The sequence below is a fragment of the Manis pentadactyla genome, chromosome 17 (assembly GCF_030020395.1).
Source record: "Manis pentadactyla isolate mManPen7 chromosome 17, mManPen7.hap1, whole genome shotgun sequence".
NCBI classification, from domain to species: domain Eukaryota; kingdom Metazoa; phylum Chordata; class Mammalia; order Pholidota; family Manidae; genus Manis; species Manis pentadactyla.
Window position 1 is genome coordinate 54,255,435 of NC_080035.1, and position 17,177 is coordinate 54,272,611.

General features: G+C 37.5%; 1 protein-coding gene across 6 annotated transcripts in view; it reads left to right on the plus strand.

The window, feature by feature from the left end:
• Positions 1-13,756, plus strand: part of MBNL2 (muscleblind like splicing regulator 2) — a 159,472-nt gene extending 145,716 nt beyond the window's left edge. For all 6 annotated transcript variants that reach the window (XM_036893879.2, XM_036893882.2, XM_036893881.2 and 3 more), the window contains one exon: positions 11,003-13,756. In XM_036893879.2, the coding sequence (XP_036749774.1) occupies positions 11,003-11,017 (15 nt within the window). In that variant the 3' untranslated portion in view covers positions 11,018-13,756. The remainder of the gene's footprint in view (positions 1-11,002) is intronic.
• Positions 13,757-17,177: the final 3,421 nt, after the last annotated feature.

Sequence of the window (17,177 nt, forward strand, 5' to 3'; positions counted from 1 at the left end):
TGGAATGCCATACAGATCATATATTTAAATGTACATTTTATTATTTGAATGCCTATTAAGTAGAAGCTAACACCAACTTTTATTTAGGATTATGAATCTTAAGTAGACTAAGGGAAGGGAACCAACATTTATCAAAAAGCACTATTTCATATCAGAGACTTTATATACATTATTTCGTTTAATACATAACAGAACTCTGTTGAAGTGTCTTACCCATTTACCAGAGGAGAGCAAATCTTAAAGAGTAATTCACTTAAGATTCAAGCAAGTCAGAAGTGGCTGGACAGTTTCAAAACTCAGGTCAGCCCGCCTCCAAATCCCATTCTCTTAGGTCTCCACCATATTTGAATTTGATCGGTTTATAGATGATGTAGGATTGGGATGATCCTCTTTATATGGTTCTCTAAAACACTTGTCACTCTTGAGTTTAACTATTGGTTTTAAAAGTTTTAACCATTTAAAAAGAAAAGCCTAGTAGAAGCAAACCTTTTCAAAGTCCAAGTTCAGTATCAGAAGTCATCTGAAAATATTATTGGTTGATGAGACCGACACAGAAACTCAAATTTCGGTCCAGCAGACAAGAGCTAGAAAGCAAATGGATAGGCTCCACTTCACGCTTCGCGGGGCGGGAGGCTGGCCAGCGACTTCCGGCAGAAAAGGGTCTACCAAGAGAAGTCCTCTCATCCAGGACTTCCATTTTTTTATTTTTTAAACAATGAGAATTTAAAAAGACAGATACTCTTCTCCACTACCTCCACAGAACCTTACTTTCACATCAGTCTCAGCTTAAGTGTTTTAGGCAGCCTGGAGGAGGTAACTGAAAAGAGCGACTAGAAGGTTAATTTAGTTGTAAATGAAACCATGGGGCTAAATTAGAAAGTGAGCCAAGCGGTTTAATGAAGGTTCAGACGTGCAAACAGGAAGAGCCAGGGATCTTAGGAGTCCCTTTGTTCATCTCTCTCTCTCTCTCTCTCTCTCTTTCTGACACACAGACACAAACACACAAGGGAAGGATAAAAAGAAGAGTGGAAGAGAGGGAAAGAAGGAGGAAAGTATTAATTGTTGGCAGAAAGGGGCATGGGGAGTTAGTGTTAATGGGGACAGAATTAAGTTTGGGATGATGAAGAGTTCCGGAGATGGATGGTGGTGATGGCCGCACAGCAGTGTGAGTGTACTCAACGCCCCAGTACTATTCACTTAAAAATAGTTAAAGTGGCACATTTTATGCCATGCCCATTTTACCATGATTTTTTAAATTGGGCAAAGGATCTGAATAGACATTTCCCCAAAGAAGGGATTAGGGCTAGAAAGGAAGATGTCTAACTGTACTTAGTTTTTGTTTTATTAAATTCATAGGGTAAAATTATTCTTCTCACATTAAATGTTCTTTGTCATTGCCGTTTTTCCTTTAGAGTTGTTTTCATAAAGCAGGAAACTGAGTGCAAACGCAAAGTCTTCCGCCAAGAACCTTGTCTATTAGAAGCTGGGTCTGCTCTGAGACGCCAGGCCATAACAAAAGCCCACTGTTTACTGGGTGGCAACACATCTTCATACCTTTTCTTAACAAATGCTTATAAAGAGCCCACTATGTGTCGTGTAAAATTCAGAATTCTGGGAATACAAGGATTGAACAAAAAGAGCCCTTGTTCTCATGGCTCTTACATAGTAAGGGGGGCAGGCAGTAAACCACATGCAAATAATGTCAAAGTAACTGCCATATAATAAGGATCCTCTCAAAAAGCAGAAAAGCTGGAAGAATGCACTTAGCCACTGAGCTTTGAGGGAGAACGGTTAGTAATAAATAAATAAAAGAGAATGGAGGAGCTTGCTTTCTTTATATATTTTTCTTCCTTTGGTTTCCATTTTGCCATCTATTATACCAGGATATTTTGGCACTTCCTGGGAGTTATTGGGGAGGGCAGATGGTAGCTTGGCTCAACTACCCACCACACTGCATAGGTGCCAATGTGGTACAAGCAGAAACCAAGGCTCAGAAGGGCCACAGCGCTGGTTGGTGGCACAGAGAAGCCTCCTGAAATTCCACTCCAGGACTCTTCTTGATGTTTCCTTTGCACCATGATTTTACACACAATTGAGTAGTTTTATTAATCTTTCTCTCTTTCTGTGCCTTTCTGACACACATACACAAACACACAAGCAAAGAAATAAGAAAAAAAATTTTTGCTGGAAATTGTTAGATGGTAGTGTCATCCCACCAACTTGAGAATGGTGCAAGGTAATTAGAAACACACAGACATACTTCATGTCCTCTACATAACATTAATCTTACTGCTCCTTTTACTGAATCTTAGCATTTGGTTACTTTTCTGCTGTTAGTGTCTTAAAAGCCAATTCTTAAAGACTGAATTATACATTCTGCTCCACTGTTAAAATAAATACTACAGCCAAAATGTGCCCAGGATTCTAAGTCCAACATAATGGTAGTGGATACAAAAGCAGGGCATTGAGCAGGATTTGGGACTTTATGTTGAATCCAACAGGATCTTGTTTTCTATGATTTTTCTTGGCCTGAATCTCCAGTTTATTACTGGGAGCAAAACCCTATATTGAAAAAGAGCAGGTATAAATAAGTGCTTTTGAAATTTCTTTTCTGTTGCTGCATAAAGTGTTTTTGAAGGTATAAAAAGAAGTTTTCTTAGATTCTGCCTTCATGTCCAGAGGTCACCTTCAATGAATAGCCTCAGATGTGAGCAGTTTATTTAATCCCGATAGCCTCACTTGCTATATATTCTACATATAATATTTTTAGAAAAATATTTTGTGATCTTTCTATAATATTTTGGGATATTTTCTTAAATAGTGCAGCCCAAATATTATTGTTACTTGATACAGTAGAGAAATTGAGTTGTCTCTAATATGCAAACAGTCTGTAATTTTAAAAGTATTTCTTTAAAACTCTTTGGCTTACCTCTTAAATAACATTCCTGTAGCGACAGAAACAGACTTGATGGTTAGGTCACCAGGTTGGCCTACAATAGTTCATTTAACTCATGACATTGCTCAAGGACAATACTGTGCTAGCATGGGAAGAGGCCAAATACTCTATTCACAGATATTTCTATGTCTTTGGGATTCAAGGAACATGCCAAAATCCTATGCCTAACTCAAACCCAAGACTGTGTGATAGGAAAGTCTTTCACCTTCTCCACCTGCTGAGGTAGAGGAACCATCATCCCTGGTGAATTCTATGATTGGAATGTTCTTTGGGGAAGGTTTGTGGAGTAAGAATGGATGTACAGCATGAAGTCAAGAATGTAGGTGATGAATAGGAAGGTGAAAGCTGGGACCCATTCCTGGGTGACTACCAGACACGTTCACACCACCCACTTTTCCATTTCCCTTGGATGCTATGGCTTGATCTGCCTACTTCTTTGTTCCTGGCTGTCTAGTGGCCCTTCCAGTCTTGGGTTTGGTTTGGTTTGACCTTCCCTGGTATATGCAGAGCTCCTCTCATCCTGAATAAGTACACAACACTCCAGAATGTGTTTTGTTGAAACACTACTATACCATCAGGGCAAAGCAGGAGGAAGAAAAAAAATCTATTCTCTTATGTCTTTTCCTTCTTCCTCATTTATATCCTATGGATAAAAAGTCACCAGTGGATGACATATGGATTTTCAGTGACTTGATTCCCATCTAACCATAAAAAGTAACAGAAATGATCCTCAGAATTTCCTAAGGGGAGTTGGGATTGACTGGAGCTGGGGCTGGTGTAGAGAAGCGGGTCACAATCAAAGCCTCAGCAAGTCTAGATTTTTCCATATGTGACATGGATTCATGGGAGGAGTGGCATGTTATTCAAATGAAGAATTTCTATGTATGTACTTTATCCAGATACTATAAATTGTCAGTGTGACCCTGGGCAGTAATCTTCAGTGAGGCCAGTGTTTGCCTTTCAGGCAAAAACTCAATCATTAATGTTTTTACACAGTGATTGTTCATGTATTAGAAAGTATATCTAAAAAATATTTTGTCCAAATATCACAGAGTCATAAAATGTCATTGAAAATGGAGGAATTAGAGCTATGAATGTAAACGTTGTGGACATGCCAACCAACCTCAGGTTGTTTTCTCAAGAGTAAAACTGATGGGTTATATTTGAGAATTTTCTCTCACAATCCCAGTTTATGTCATTTCTGTATAAAGAAAAACCCTTTTTAAAAACAATTCAAATATGGCATAAGACCCTACCATCCCTGAGAATAATATTCCCCTGAAATAATAAATATAATTACTTTTCAAAGTGTCTTTTCACATTACCACTAGTTACCTTTGTACTTTTTATACAATTAAAGGTTACAGATAGTCATGAAATAGGCCAAAGTTCTCAAAACTGTTCATTTATTAACATGTATCATTAAAATTACTCTGATGTATGTTCACCAGAGATCAAAGACGTTTGCTTTTGGATTTTGTAATCTGTGCCATAAGTACAGAATTATTTTCCAGCCACAAATGTACAGAGGTCTCCCTGCCTCTGTATATAGTTTGCTTCAACCAAAATACTTGACAAGTTTTGCCTCTCAGACAAAACTGGGGTCTTTCACACAGTAGTGGCTGCCATGGAGAAGATGTGTGGAGTACCAGGGGAGAAGGATGGAGAGAATATTAAACAGTACGCAGTCTGGAGGGGGGGGGGATGCCAAAGCAGAGTGGTGAAGAGGTATATGCAGGACAAAATGGCAAGAAAAAATTGCCTGTTGGTGAGCAACAGGCAAACCTCCTTAGCATGGCCACATTTCTAGGAAATTCCACTCAGTTTTCTAATTTTAAATTAATGTAAGTTTTGTTTAAGGAGACATTGAAATATTCCTTCTTTAATTACTTCTGAGGAAGCAGGGCCTTGGAACCATAGAGAAAGATTTCTAAGAAATCTACCAAGTCTGCAAGTTTTCTTGAGGTGGTATTTTTGTTTATCAGCCATGTTTCGATCCTGAGTGAGTGATTATGCCCCAGCCCGGGATACTTTTCCTTTTATCTATATATAACAGGCGGTGGGGGAATAGGGAGGAATGTTTACTTTTCTTGGATATTTCTGAATTCTTAACTGCCCTGAAAAGGTGCAGAGCCATATCTTGGCCAAAGGGTTCTTTTCCTGCCTGCATTGTTATATCTTGCTTGTGAGTGGTCTGTTGGTCTTCTGTTGATGCCAATGTGTGGCATTATGTCCTCAGTAAATACTTATTTATTCAGCACTCTGTGCAAACAACAGCTAGTAACAGCTTCCTATATGCCCAGCCCTGTTCCAGACACTAGCAATATAAAGATGACTGAGACAGAGCCTGTGTTTTTTAGGTTGAGTTTTGCTGTGGACCCAGTTAATACAGCATCCCTGTTTGGAAATGTCCACCAAGCACTTGTGCTAGTGGTATCTAGATCTACTGAGATTGCCTCAGATTTCAGCAAGGCCACACAGGTATTTAAAAGGTGTATTTCACATACCTCTTCAAACCCAACATCACAAAGACAGTATAGGATGGCTATTCACAGGAGGATTTAACTAAAACATCCATTGTTCTTTATTTCTAATTGTGTTGTGGTTTGAATCCATAAGGACAGTTGGTCTTTTCTTGGAAATATTTTTCTATCAATTAAACTGAGCAGTAAGAGTTCTTACTGAATTTAAAATTGAGCTAAGATTTTTAAACATAACTCATCTGACATCCCTGAATCTTTGCAATGAACACATTCATATAAGAAGTGTGAATATTTCTAGAATTCATCTAGATGTTCACAGTTGCCAAAGTTATTCATATGTTCAGTTCCTGAAGATCAACCCCAGTGTAAGAAACCTCAAAAGTATTAATACTTGGTACCTCGGAGGCAGTGAGGAAATCCTACATTGAATTGTCTTCGTTTGCCCCGTCTTGCATGGGGGCCAGTAGTTCAGCTGTTGCGTTTATGGTACTGACGCACTCAAGTTGAGTATTTCAGCCTCTGCACAGACTATTTTGCTTTCAACCAAGTGCACTTGTTGGTTTTGCTTTCAACCAAGTGCAACCAAAATGCTGACTCCAGTCCGCACTTCTTCATGTGCGCACCAAGGGGAAAGGGCACATGGAGGGCCCAACCTAAGCCCATCATCATCTTAGAGACAAGCCAACATGTATATTTCATATCTGGTGAATCAGTCAAGGGAGAGACAGTATTTTCTTCATAGATAGAGGGTGCCTGTTAGTTCAGTACCCTGCTTAGTTAAAAGCCAAATGTCCAGAAGTGCAGGGTTCACTCACCATTAGACCTCCTCTCCGGATCTGCCCTGCAGTGCTGCCTCCTGCCTCCTTCAGTGCTGCCTACCGCCTAGGCTACCTGTCTCAAGAAGCTAGAACTCCAGGCTCAGTGAGTATCTCCTCCAAGAACGTAAGGCTCCAAGAAGATGCAAAGCAGCAGCTCATAGCTGCATTCAGCCCAAAATATATGTGACCCCCCCAGAGTTGTTTCTATAATGTGAATTAGCTGCTGAATTTCCAACTCCTTTTGGAAAGTGGAAAGGTCAAGCAGTGTAGAGCCCAGGTTTCTGGAAGTAGCAACTGGCTAGAGCTGAGGAGCTGCAGCTCCATTCTGTCTAGGCACAGACCCTTCCATCTGCCACACTCCCTGCCTGACCCTTGTAGGCTTAGTATTTAGTCAGTACCCAACCCAGTCCTCTTTGTAATAAACTTGACTGCCATTGCACTGAGTCAATGGTCGGCACTTTGCTGAGGATGTGGAGATGATTAAATGGCTGCTCATAACACATTTGATGGGAAAATAACCCATTTAATGTTCTTTGGGGCCATTCAGGTTTTGTCTTCAATAAATAAATATTAGATTAAGCATGTACTGGGTTCATATGGGAGTAATTTAAGGAAGCAGATTAAGCAGAATCACCAGGTTCTTAAATCCAAATACCTGGAAGAGATGCTCATTGATAAGTAGACACTTTTGTAGCCACCTGATATTTCTGCATCACAGATACTCTTGCTATAACTAGAGGGCCCACTAAGATGTATGAATGCAACTCATGATCAGAGATCAAGTGTGTTTGTGTTTTAAAAATAGAATTGTCAATTTTGTGGACATCAGCTATTCTCATTTTTGCATGTTCTTCTTTTAGTGGAAGGAATTGAAAATAATGCTTTCAGTTCAAAATTGGCCAGAACCTTATTTTAATCATTTAACCCCTTCTTTGTCTTGGTTCTCTGTTATATAAAAAAAAAATAGTTGTCTGAGAAACGACTCTATCAGAGAGACAAATAGAAATACATGATGTTCAATGTATTTGGGTTCTTTCCTATCATGTAGCTTGCCAGGGTTCCTTAGAAGCTGAGCAGTTGACCACTGCCTGGGTAGGGTAGGGGCTTGTGTTGCTGTAAACAGTCATGTCTGCTGTGTCTGTCTTTGGGAGGCCTAGGGTAGGATGCAGTTGGACACCCAAGCAAAGGCATCCTGGGGAGAGGCCTGACAGCCCCACAGCCTCTCAGCAATTTCTGCCCATCTGGCTCCTCCAGACAGTCACTGCTGCCTCCCACACAGTGCTCCATGCTCTGTGTGCTCTGGGCCCCACCACAGCCTTGCCTTTCTGTGATTCCCAGGCTCTCAGGGGGGTTCTTCTGCACTGATCTCCACTGGCACCATGGAGATACAGACGTGTTCTTTGGAATCAGTTAACCCTGGTCCAACCACCCTGTCACCACACCCTGGAGGGGACTCCCATGCCAGCAGGCAGAGTGAGCTAACATCTCTTAAGCTCATGCTGGTTGGCACAAGTACTTTGAATGTCGTGCAAGCCAGTTATAACTGTTTGTGCTGTCTTTTCCATGTTGCAAAATATGACTGGCAATACTGACCTAGCTTCTAAGGCTCAGGTAAAAATTTCTCAGAGCCTCCTGGAAAATCAAGGAAGCATCTATTAAAATTCAAACAAAAACAACACTGATGCTTCAGAGAGGGGACTGACGTGGGATCCAGTATGGTGGCTGCTTCTCTGACCTACACATCCCCTGGCAGACCCCAGCAGAGTTTTCAGTGGCCCTTCCGAGAAAACACAGGATGCAGCGCCCGGAGGTTGAGAAAGGAGCTTTAGGTTTCAGCTCAGCTTTGATGCGTGCAGGGCACGAAGAATGCCACTGACAGCTGTCTGAGGAGGTCACTTTGGGGAACTGAAGTTTACTTAACCATTTTTTTTAAATGGACAACCTCAGGATTAGGGCCAACATCAGATTCAAAGTCCATGTTCTAGGGTCATGTATAAACCTGTTCTTTGAGGAATGTTTAGTATGTTTCGTACCTATATTGAAATATTCAGGCACCTTCTCAAGCTTTTGATTCTAGCCACCAAAATTGCAAAAGCAATTGAACATTTTATGTATAGGGCTTGTCTTATATGCCCATATAGAATTGGTATGGGAGAAAATCTCTGAGGAGAGGCAACAGAGAAATAAACAAAATGTGCCAACTGTCTTATTTCAAATTATATTTCTTTGGTGTGAATTAAAAATATAATCTGACTAAAGAAAAGCCATATTGAAAACTAAACAGAAGATCCCTTTTTCCCTCAAAATGGCTTCTCCACACCCATCCTCCCTGACACACTCCTTGGCGCTCCTCTTCCTGGCAGAGAGAATCCTTCCAGCTGGAAACTTTCCGACCTCCCCCTGAGCCCTGGGGCCTATAACGTTACCTGTCTTCTAAACGTCACAAGAGGCAATCGAATGGGCAACAGTTGTATCAGAGGCACTCAGCCGGTAACTGGTCCTCATCCGGATTCCTGCTCTTTCTCTATTTCCAAAATGTATGTCATCCTAGAGTACACCTAATTCAGACTATACCAGCAAGCTGTATTTCTCAGAAAAAAAAATTTAATAATCAAATGATATTTTTAAGAAAAATGCTACCACCAAAAAGCGAAACACTCAATGCTTTCCTACCTTCTAAGATCAAATCTCTTACCAGCTGCTAGGAACGTAATTCATTCTTTTACACCACATACATAGTCCCCAGGATAGCCAAAGATACAGCCTAGGGTATATGACCAGAGTTTTCTAGCCCAGGTGCCAGCCAGCAGTAACAGCTGAGAGTTCGAGAGTACCAGAAGGCATTTTTATTTGTTTTTATCCACATATGGATCACGTGTAGGCTAGGGCAGAGGGGAAAAACATTTTGGGTGAGTCTAGTTAATGCTTTTAGTTAACTTCAAGGCTGATTTACAGTTCAATTAAACCTAGGTGGTCATAACATCTCTCTATCAAATACAAGTCCAAGCATTGTTGTAACTAATTACTGTAACACAGATTTGCCTATTGCTGGGCTCTGTAGAATGCTTACCTCTCCAGGTGATTAGGAATTTCATTCTATATGGCATTTTGGTTTCAGTTAATAAGCAAGAATGTGAATATATTCTAAAATATATATTGTTATAATATCAATTTAAGAAACTGCATATTTTCTTCCATATCTTGCTAAAGTAAAAGGAAAGAAGAAAAACAACACAATTTGATGTCATAGTCTTATGTGGAAGGCTTATTCTTATTTGGAAACCTTACAGGCAGCACTGAAGCTAAGAAATGAAATAGAATAACTCCTATTTAATAATCAAATATCTAAATCTAAAAATGAAATTATAACCATCTGAAGAATTTGAGTATTAACTTTTTGCAATGACTATTCAAAGTACTTTGGTAATAGTTATGTATAAAATCATTCTCATTGTTTTCATATGTCTATCAATACATGAGATAAGGATGTTATTTTTCCCTATTAATTTTAAATTCCTAGGAACTTTTAAGAAACAAAGAATGATCTTATCTGAAGTTTTGAGTTTCTACTTAGTAAAAATATTTAATATAAATGTGTTATTTCTCTATTTTTATCAATTCCATGCACATCTGTATGTTCTAATAAATTATAGTCACATGTATTTCATGGGAGAAACTATTTGAATGGATGTATTGACAATGTACAGAAACTGCAGGAGCTCCCACTTAAAGGGAAAAATATCAACAAGTATGAATTCTAACATAATGGGGTACGAAATCATACTGGTAGAAATGAGACTTTTATTGGGAATTGGATCCCAGTGTGCAGGAATATTAGCTGATCCTGACCAGGAAGAATTTTTACTGGTTATTTTCTAAACAAAGGTTCTTGGCAGTTTTATAAGTAAACATTTTGCCTATTAATTGCACAAAGTAGGGTCCAAGCATTGCCAAAGAATAAGTATTTTTGTTAGAATGCATTAAAATCTTGGCTTTTAAGCTTGACATTTAGTGGATTCGGTCACCCAGGGCACACTCCCTGTCCTTTGCAAAGGTATGGAGTTAGAAACGAACTTAGAGCCCAAACTCCAGAGACCACAATTTGCATTGATAGTGTAGCTTTATTTGTGCATTTGGATTTATTATGAATGTTTTAACTGCTTTATTAGAATATTATACCTTTTTCTCTTTAACATGGGACACTTAAATGTTCCCTGAATCTGGAACTGGTTGCTATTATACCTTGTGAACAGAATTCCTTTTGATGGGAACACATCTTTGAATTATAAATGCAAGTTAACAAATAATAATTTATTATACATTTTTAAATATCTACCTTTAAACTTTAGAAACAAGTTTTAAAGTACAAGCTAATTCTCTGATTAGACTTCCTGACCACCTTAGCGAATATTAACTGAATGATAACATGAACACACAATAAAGAGATATGAAGCAAAAACTAAAAAAAGATTATTAGGGTCTAAACACACCGCATACCCAGACCATATAGTATCACAGTTTTACAGAAAATACTGTGCATATGAATCATCATTCTTTACAATGGCCACACAGCAGAAGGGCTTAAGTGTAAAATCAGCATGAAGGGTGGGGACTTTATATCAAAACTATGAGAAATTGAAGAAAATTTCTATTTTCAAATATGAGTTTTCAAAGAGTAAAGTTTAAACTCATTACTTTTCCCCACAGAAGGATATCTAAATCACACTTGTCTTTTTCTTTAACAGATAATTCTGAAATAATCAGCAGAAATGGAATGGAATGCCAAGAATCTGCATTGAGAATAACTAAACATTGTTACTGTACATACTATCCTGTTTCCTCCTCAATAGAATTGCCACAAACTGCATGCTGAATAAAGATTTAGTTCTTCTGGACAGACCACAACCCTAAGAAGCTAGTGCTGCTATATCATATATGAGTATTAAATCTGGTATGCTTAGTATATTCCAACCTAAGATAGTTAACTACCTGAGACCAGCTGTGATGTTTAAAGACATAAAGGATAAAGTTTACTTTTAAAAGGTTTCTAAACATAGTTTCTGTCCTAGGAATATTGTCTTATCTCCATAACTATAGCTGATGCAGAAAGTCCAACCAATCTACTTATTTTGACTCAGAATATTTCAAAGTTAGCAATAAACAATTAGCATTAGTTTAAAAACCTATTCCAAGGGCAGGTTCAATTCTAACTCCAATTACTGTCATTTCATTGACCCACTGGATCAAAGGGTGTTTCACTTCTTGACAACACGAATGCTGCAGCAAAGATGAGAAGTGAAGTAAAACCAATACCTGTCCTGCAGGTCTAAAATTGGAATGGAAATTCAAGCACAAGGACTGGGGACACATCAAAGTGTGGTATTTGGTTTGCCTGGAGATGCCACATTGAATCATGTGATTCTAGAGTAACATTAACTAGATTGAAAAAGAAACTTTGCACGGTATGAGCTTCATACCCCACCAAACAAAGTCTTGAAGGTATTATTTTACAAGTATATTTTTAAAGTTGTTTTATAAGAGAGACTTTGTAGAAGTGCCTAGATTTTGCCAGACTTCATCCAGCTTGACAAGAATGAGAGGCCCATGCCAACAGTCTAATCTAAGGCATTAGTCTTTCACACTCACCATCCAGTTGCCTGTTACAGAATAACTCTTCAAAACTAAAAACCTAGTCAAACAAGGAAGCTGTAAGTGAGGAGATCTGTATAATATTCTAATTTAAGTAAGTTTGAGTTTAGTCACTGAAAATTTGTGACTTTAATCTAAATTACTATGTAAACAAAAAGTAGATAGTTTCACTTAAAAAAAAATCCATTACTGTTTTTCATTTCAAAAGTTGGATTAAAGGGTTGTAACTGACTACAGCATGGGAAAAAAATAGTTCTTTTAATTCTTTCACCTTAAAACATATTTTATGTCTCAAAAGTATAAAAAACTTTAATACAAGTACATACATATATATACACACATACATATATATACTATATATGGATGAAACATATTTTAATGTTGTTTACTTTTTTAAATACTTGGTTGATCTTCAAGGTAATAGCGATACAATTAAATTTTGTTCAGAAAGTTTGTTTTAAAGTTTATTTTAAGCACTATCGTACCAAATATTTCATATTTCACATTTTATATGTTGCACATAGCCTATACAGTACCTACATAGTTTTTAAATTATTGTTTAAAAAACAAAACAGCTGTTATAAATGAATATTATGTGTAATTGTTTAAAACATCCATTTTCTTTGTGAACATATTAGTGATTGAAGTATTTTGACTTTTGAGATTGAATGTAAAATATTTTAAATTTTGGCATCACCGCCTGTTTGAAAACTAGATGCACCAACCATATCATTTTGTTTGAGAAAAAAAGAAATCTGCCATTTTAATTAATGTTGGTAAAAGTCTAATGACTATTTATCTTATATTGTAGATTTGATAACCCTATCAAAAGAAAATCACATTCTAAGTGTAATCTTACATAGTGCTTATATTGCATTTGTTTTTGTTTGTGGAAAAGTATTGTATCTAACTTGTATTTCTTTGGTAGTTTCATCTCCATGTATTATTGATATTTGTAATTTTCTCAACTCTAACAATGTAGTTATGCTACAACTTGCCTAAAACATTCAAACTTATTTTCTTTTTTCTTTGTTAATCCACTTAAACTCATTGAAAATATAGTAAACATTACTAAAAGGTAAATTATGAGAATCACTGAAATATTTTTGTAGACTAATTGTTATAATACTGTCTTTCTTTTTTTGTTTCATTATATCGATTTTAAAAATTAGCACATAACTATTTTCAGCCCTTTAAGAATGGAGCATCAAAACATCAGCTGTACCCCAAGCAAATATAGAAGACTGTATTTTTACTATGATATCCATTTTCCAGAATTGTGATTATAATATGCAGAGTCGTAAATACGCCATTTACAATAAGGAGGAGGCAAGGCAAATGCATAGATGTACAAATATATGTACAACAGATTTTGCTTTTTATTTATTTATAATGTAATTTTATAGAATAATTCTGGGATTTGAGAGGATCTAAAACTATTTTTCTGTATAAATATTATTTGCCAAAAGTTTGTTTATATTCAGAAGTCTGACTATGATGAATAAATCTTAAATGCTTTGTTTAATTACAAAAACAAAATCACCAATATCCAAGACATGAAGATAGCAATTCAACAAATACTGTAGTTAAAAAACAAACTCACCACTCGTATGGGAACTGCATTTCACTCTTGGTTTTCAGGATATAACAGCACTTCACCGAAATTTTCTTTCAGCCATACCTCTGGTAACATTTCTACTAAATCTTTCTGTAACACTTAAAGAATACCCTCATTCATTACTTACAGTGTAAACAGGAGTCTAATTTGTATCAATTCTATGTTTTGGTTGTAATATTCAGTTCACTCACCCAATGTACAACCAATGAAATAAAAGAAGCATTTAAAAGGATGTCGAGTCTTCCTTGTTTTTGTGTAGACGCAGATTGATAATTAGCTAAACAAAGTGGTTTTTAGATTCACATAGATGACATTTGGTAACTTCAAAGAAGAACTAGCTCTGATCTTCAAATGCGAGGTTGACAGTTTTCACTTTTGGTTTTGGCTTTTTAGCAGAAAGCAAAGCAAAAGGATCATTTTAGAAGTATTTTTAGTATTCTTTGAAATTAGAAATAAAAATAAATCCCACCACTCACCCCTCTTCTTCAGGATTCTGCCTGATAAGGAAGAGATGTGAACAATAACTAAATGAGGAACATGATATCAGCATCATTAGCAGAAGGACATGCCCATTAATTCCTAGGACAGGCTTCTGGAAGAACCTGATTGGACAACATGGCTTAGACCTGAGGCTGCAGAAAAAGGCAGAATGGTGGGACCTATTCTGTGCTGACATCCTGGCCAGGTGGACCAAAGAGAGAACAAGGGCATGGTACACAGGTGCTGAAGAGGGCCCCCCTGAGAGGTGGTGTGCGCGTTCGCAGACCTTCCTCAGCCCTGTGGGGCCTGTGTTATTTCTCAAGGAGAGCAGTATTAGCTCTTGGGTAAGAACTGTCGCTTGCCGTGCCCTGGCTGACAGAAACGGCCTCCTCTATGGGCCTTAGCAGAACCATGAAGAGGAGGTTTTCTCCACGGTTTATAGCTTCAGGCATTCTGAGTGGTTATGGCATCCCTTAGGAGGATAGAAAACACAAATATTCAACAGATCAGCGATATATAAATAAAGGTACTTGTGTTTTTAAACTGTGCCATCAGGATTTTCGAGAGTAAAAATACCTTCACACCTCTGTGGATCTTTGAAAAACTGGCTATAAGTTTGGATGAGCAATTTTTACTGTAATGGAGAAGAAAACTTCCATTCCCTCAGTTGCTCTTTACAAGTAAACATGCTGTTACTAGAAAGTTCAAGGTGCCCACTTTAGAGAACAAATTGTCATTTTAAGTGAAAAAGTTAAGACAAACGGTACTAAGAATTTTTCACACTTGGTTTTCTGAAGTGTAATGTTCATCAGTACACTAACTTTTTTGTGGTACGACATCAAAATCAGAAGGGAAACTTAAACCCAAAAGGGTAAAGCTACAGTTTATCTCTTCAGCACAGAAAACATTTAAATATAAAATATCAATTACTCTGTAATTACCTGCCAATAGGAAAGTGTTAGTTCAATTTTAGGAAGCCCAAACTAAAAACAATGTTTCAAACACAGAAATATATTCTTTATTACTAACCAAAGTTCTTTTCCAACACTTTAAAATTTTGGGGGGGCAGCCAGACAAACCAAATTATAATTCAGTATTTTGATATTTGTAAGAGGAAAATACTGGCTTGCTAAAGAATGATTTCTTCTTCCCCCAAACTATCTTAGTGTCTTTGAACTATTAGGCTATCATTGATGTTGTACTAGTCTATCGCCACAGTAATGACCTTGTCACCATGAGTAAGTGTGATTCATACAAAAATGAAACATAATAATGATTTCCCTACATGCTCTTGGTGGACATGGTGGATGGCAGGGATGGGGCTGCAATGGAACTGAGAATATTCACCAGGGACCTACTCATGTTTCCCGCTCTAGGCTAAATAGTCTATATAGATTTCTAATGAGCCCATCCTGTGTCATTGAAGAAAATTACTAATTACTACTCAGTACATTCTAACTGCTACAGAGATTCTTGCTTGAGGTACATAGAGATTCTGCTGAGAGAAACAGCCTGATTTCTAGGCCAACACTGCCTTCAGTGTCTGCCCTCAGCTTAGCTGACTAGGCCCACAGCTTAGCTGAAGACCTCTGTCAAGGTGGTTTCAGTTGGCTAATGGGCATGTGGCCTCATTTTCTCCCTCTGGTTCAGCTACCTTGAAAAATAACTGCCCACCCATTTGAAGTGTCCCTTTTTCAGCCTCCTAGTATAAATGCCATATGTGCTATTTGGTCATATGTGTTATATGGTTTTAATCAAACCATATTAGGCATCTCCTCAAAGTTTAGTGAAAACCTATACAGCTGTTTTCACGAAATAGGGTATAACCAGAAAGTAATTATGTTTTGTTCATACATACTTTACATAATCCATAGCATTATGAAGGAGCTATTTAACCCATAATGTAGACAAATCAAGACTCATAAATATTAAGGAATTCTTTCAAGATCACAGAGAGCGGCAGAACTCTCAAGCCCTGGCTCGTCCTAACTCTGTGGTCATGTTGACATGAGCATTATTTGAGCATCCTTCAGGTCAAAATTTCATAAAAGAATGCAGACTAAAGCATCCATTCAGGTTTAAGGTGAAGCTATATTAAGAATCTTTTACTAGGTTACCTAAACAGATTTTCTTCCCCATCACAAGAATATGATTTATGAAGTATTTTAAAACGATGGGCTGCAAAGCACTATTTTAGATTTAGGACAAAGCCTAATTCTTTATTAGGACCAGAGACAAATGGAGGAATGTTACATTGCACGATCTCTCCAGTATTATCCAGTTTTTAAAATCAAGCTCCCATATGGTCCTCTTGAAATAAAAAAATAATGAAAATCATTAAATTTTCCCAGTAAGGATAGGTCATTAAGCCATGATGAAGCAGCCCTGAAAAGATGTAATAGGTCACATATAACCAGAGAGAATGCATTTCTGGATAAAGGTCACACATGAGTCACGTACCCGCTAAAATCCGATTTCAGTCTGAGAAGTTAGGCTGGTTGTGATTGTTCCCTTCTCTTATGACTTTATTATGAGTCTTTCCAGGACTTTGGCTTATAGAAACAAAGGAAGAAGCCATCAGTCTTCATGTGTAAACTCAAGTGATCTGAATTAGGGGAATCTAATTCCTAACTTCCATTTGCTAGGGAACACTTCCTTCAAAGAAAGGTCACCCCTCGAAAGTATACAAGCAAAACAGTGGCAAAGTGCTCTAATTGGATGGGACTCTCCATTCCTGTGTTGCAGCCTCTAATAAACCCTGCAGTGCAGAGATGGGAACCTACTCACTTAAATATAAAACCTGTGGCTTTACAGAGGGAGAAAAGTATGCTCAAAGTAGCACAACAGCTTAGCAAACTTGGCTTATAAACTAAATATGTCTGAGCAAACTGATTAATATATACAGAAGAAACAAACATACTACAAAATAAATACATACTCAGCTCTCTCACACACACACGTATATATGGAGAGCAATCTAAAGACAAAAGCACAAAGTTGAGGACTTCTCAGTTCTGCAGAAAGGAAAGATCGGTGAATGCATTTCACAATAATGTTAAGAGCAAAGTTTCCAGTCATACTGCCCAAGTTTGATGCTCAACTCTGCTTTTTATAGCTTCTGAGCATCAGTGTTTTTCATCAGTAAACTGGTTCTGACAAGAGGATCTACCTCA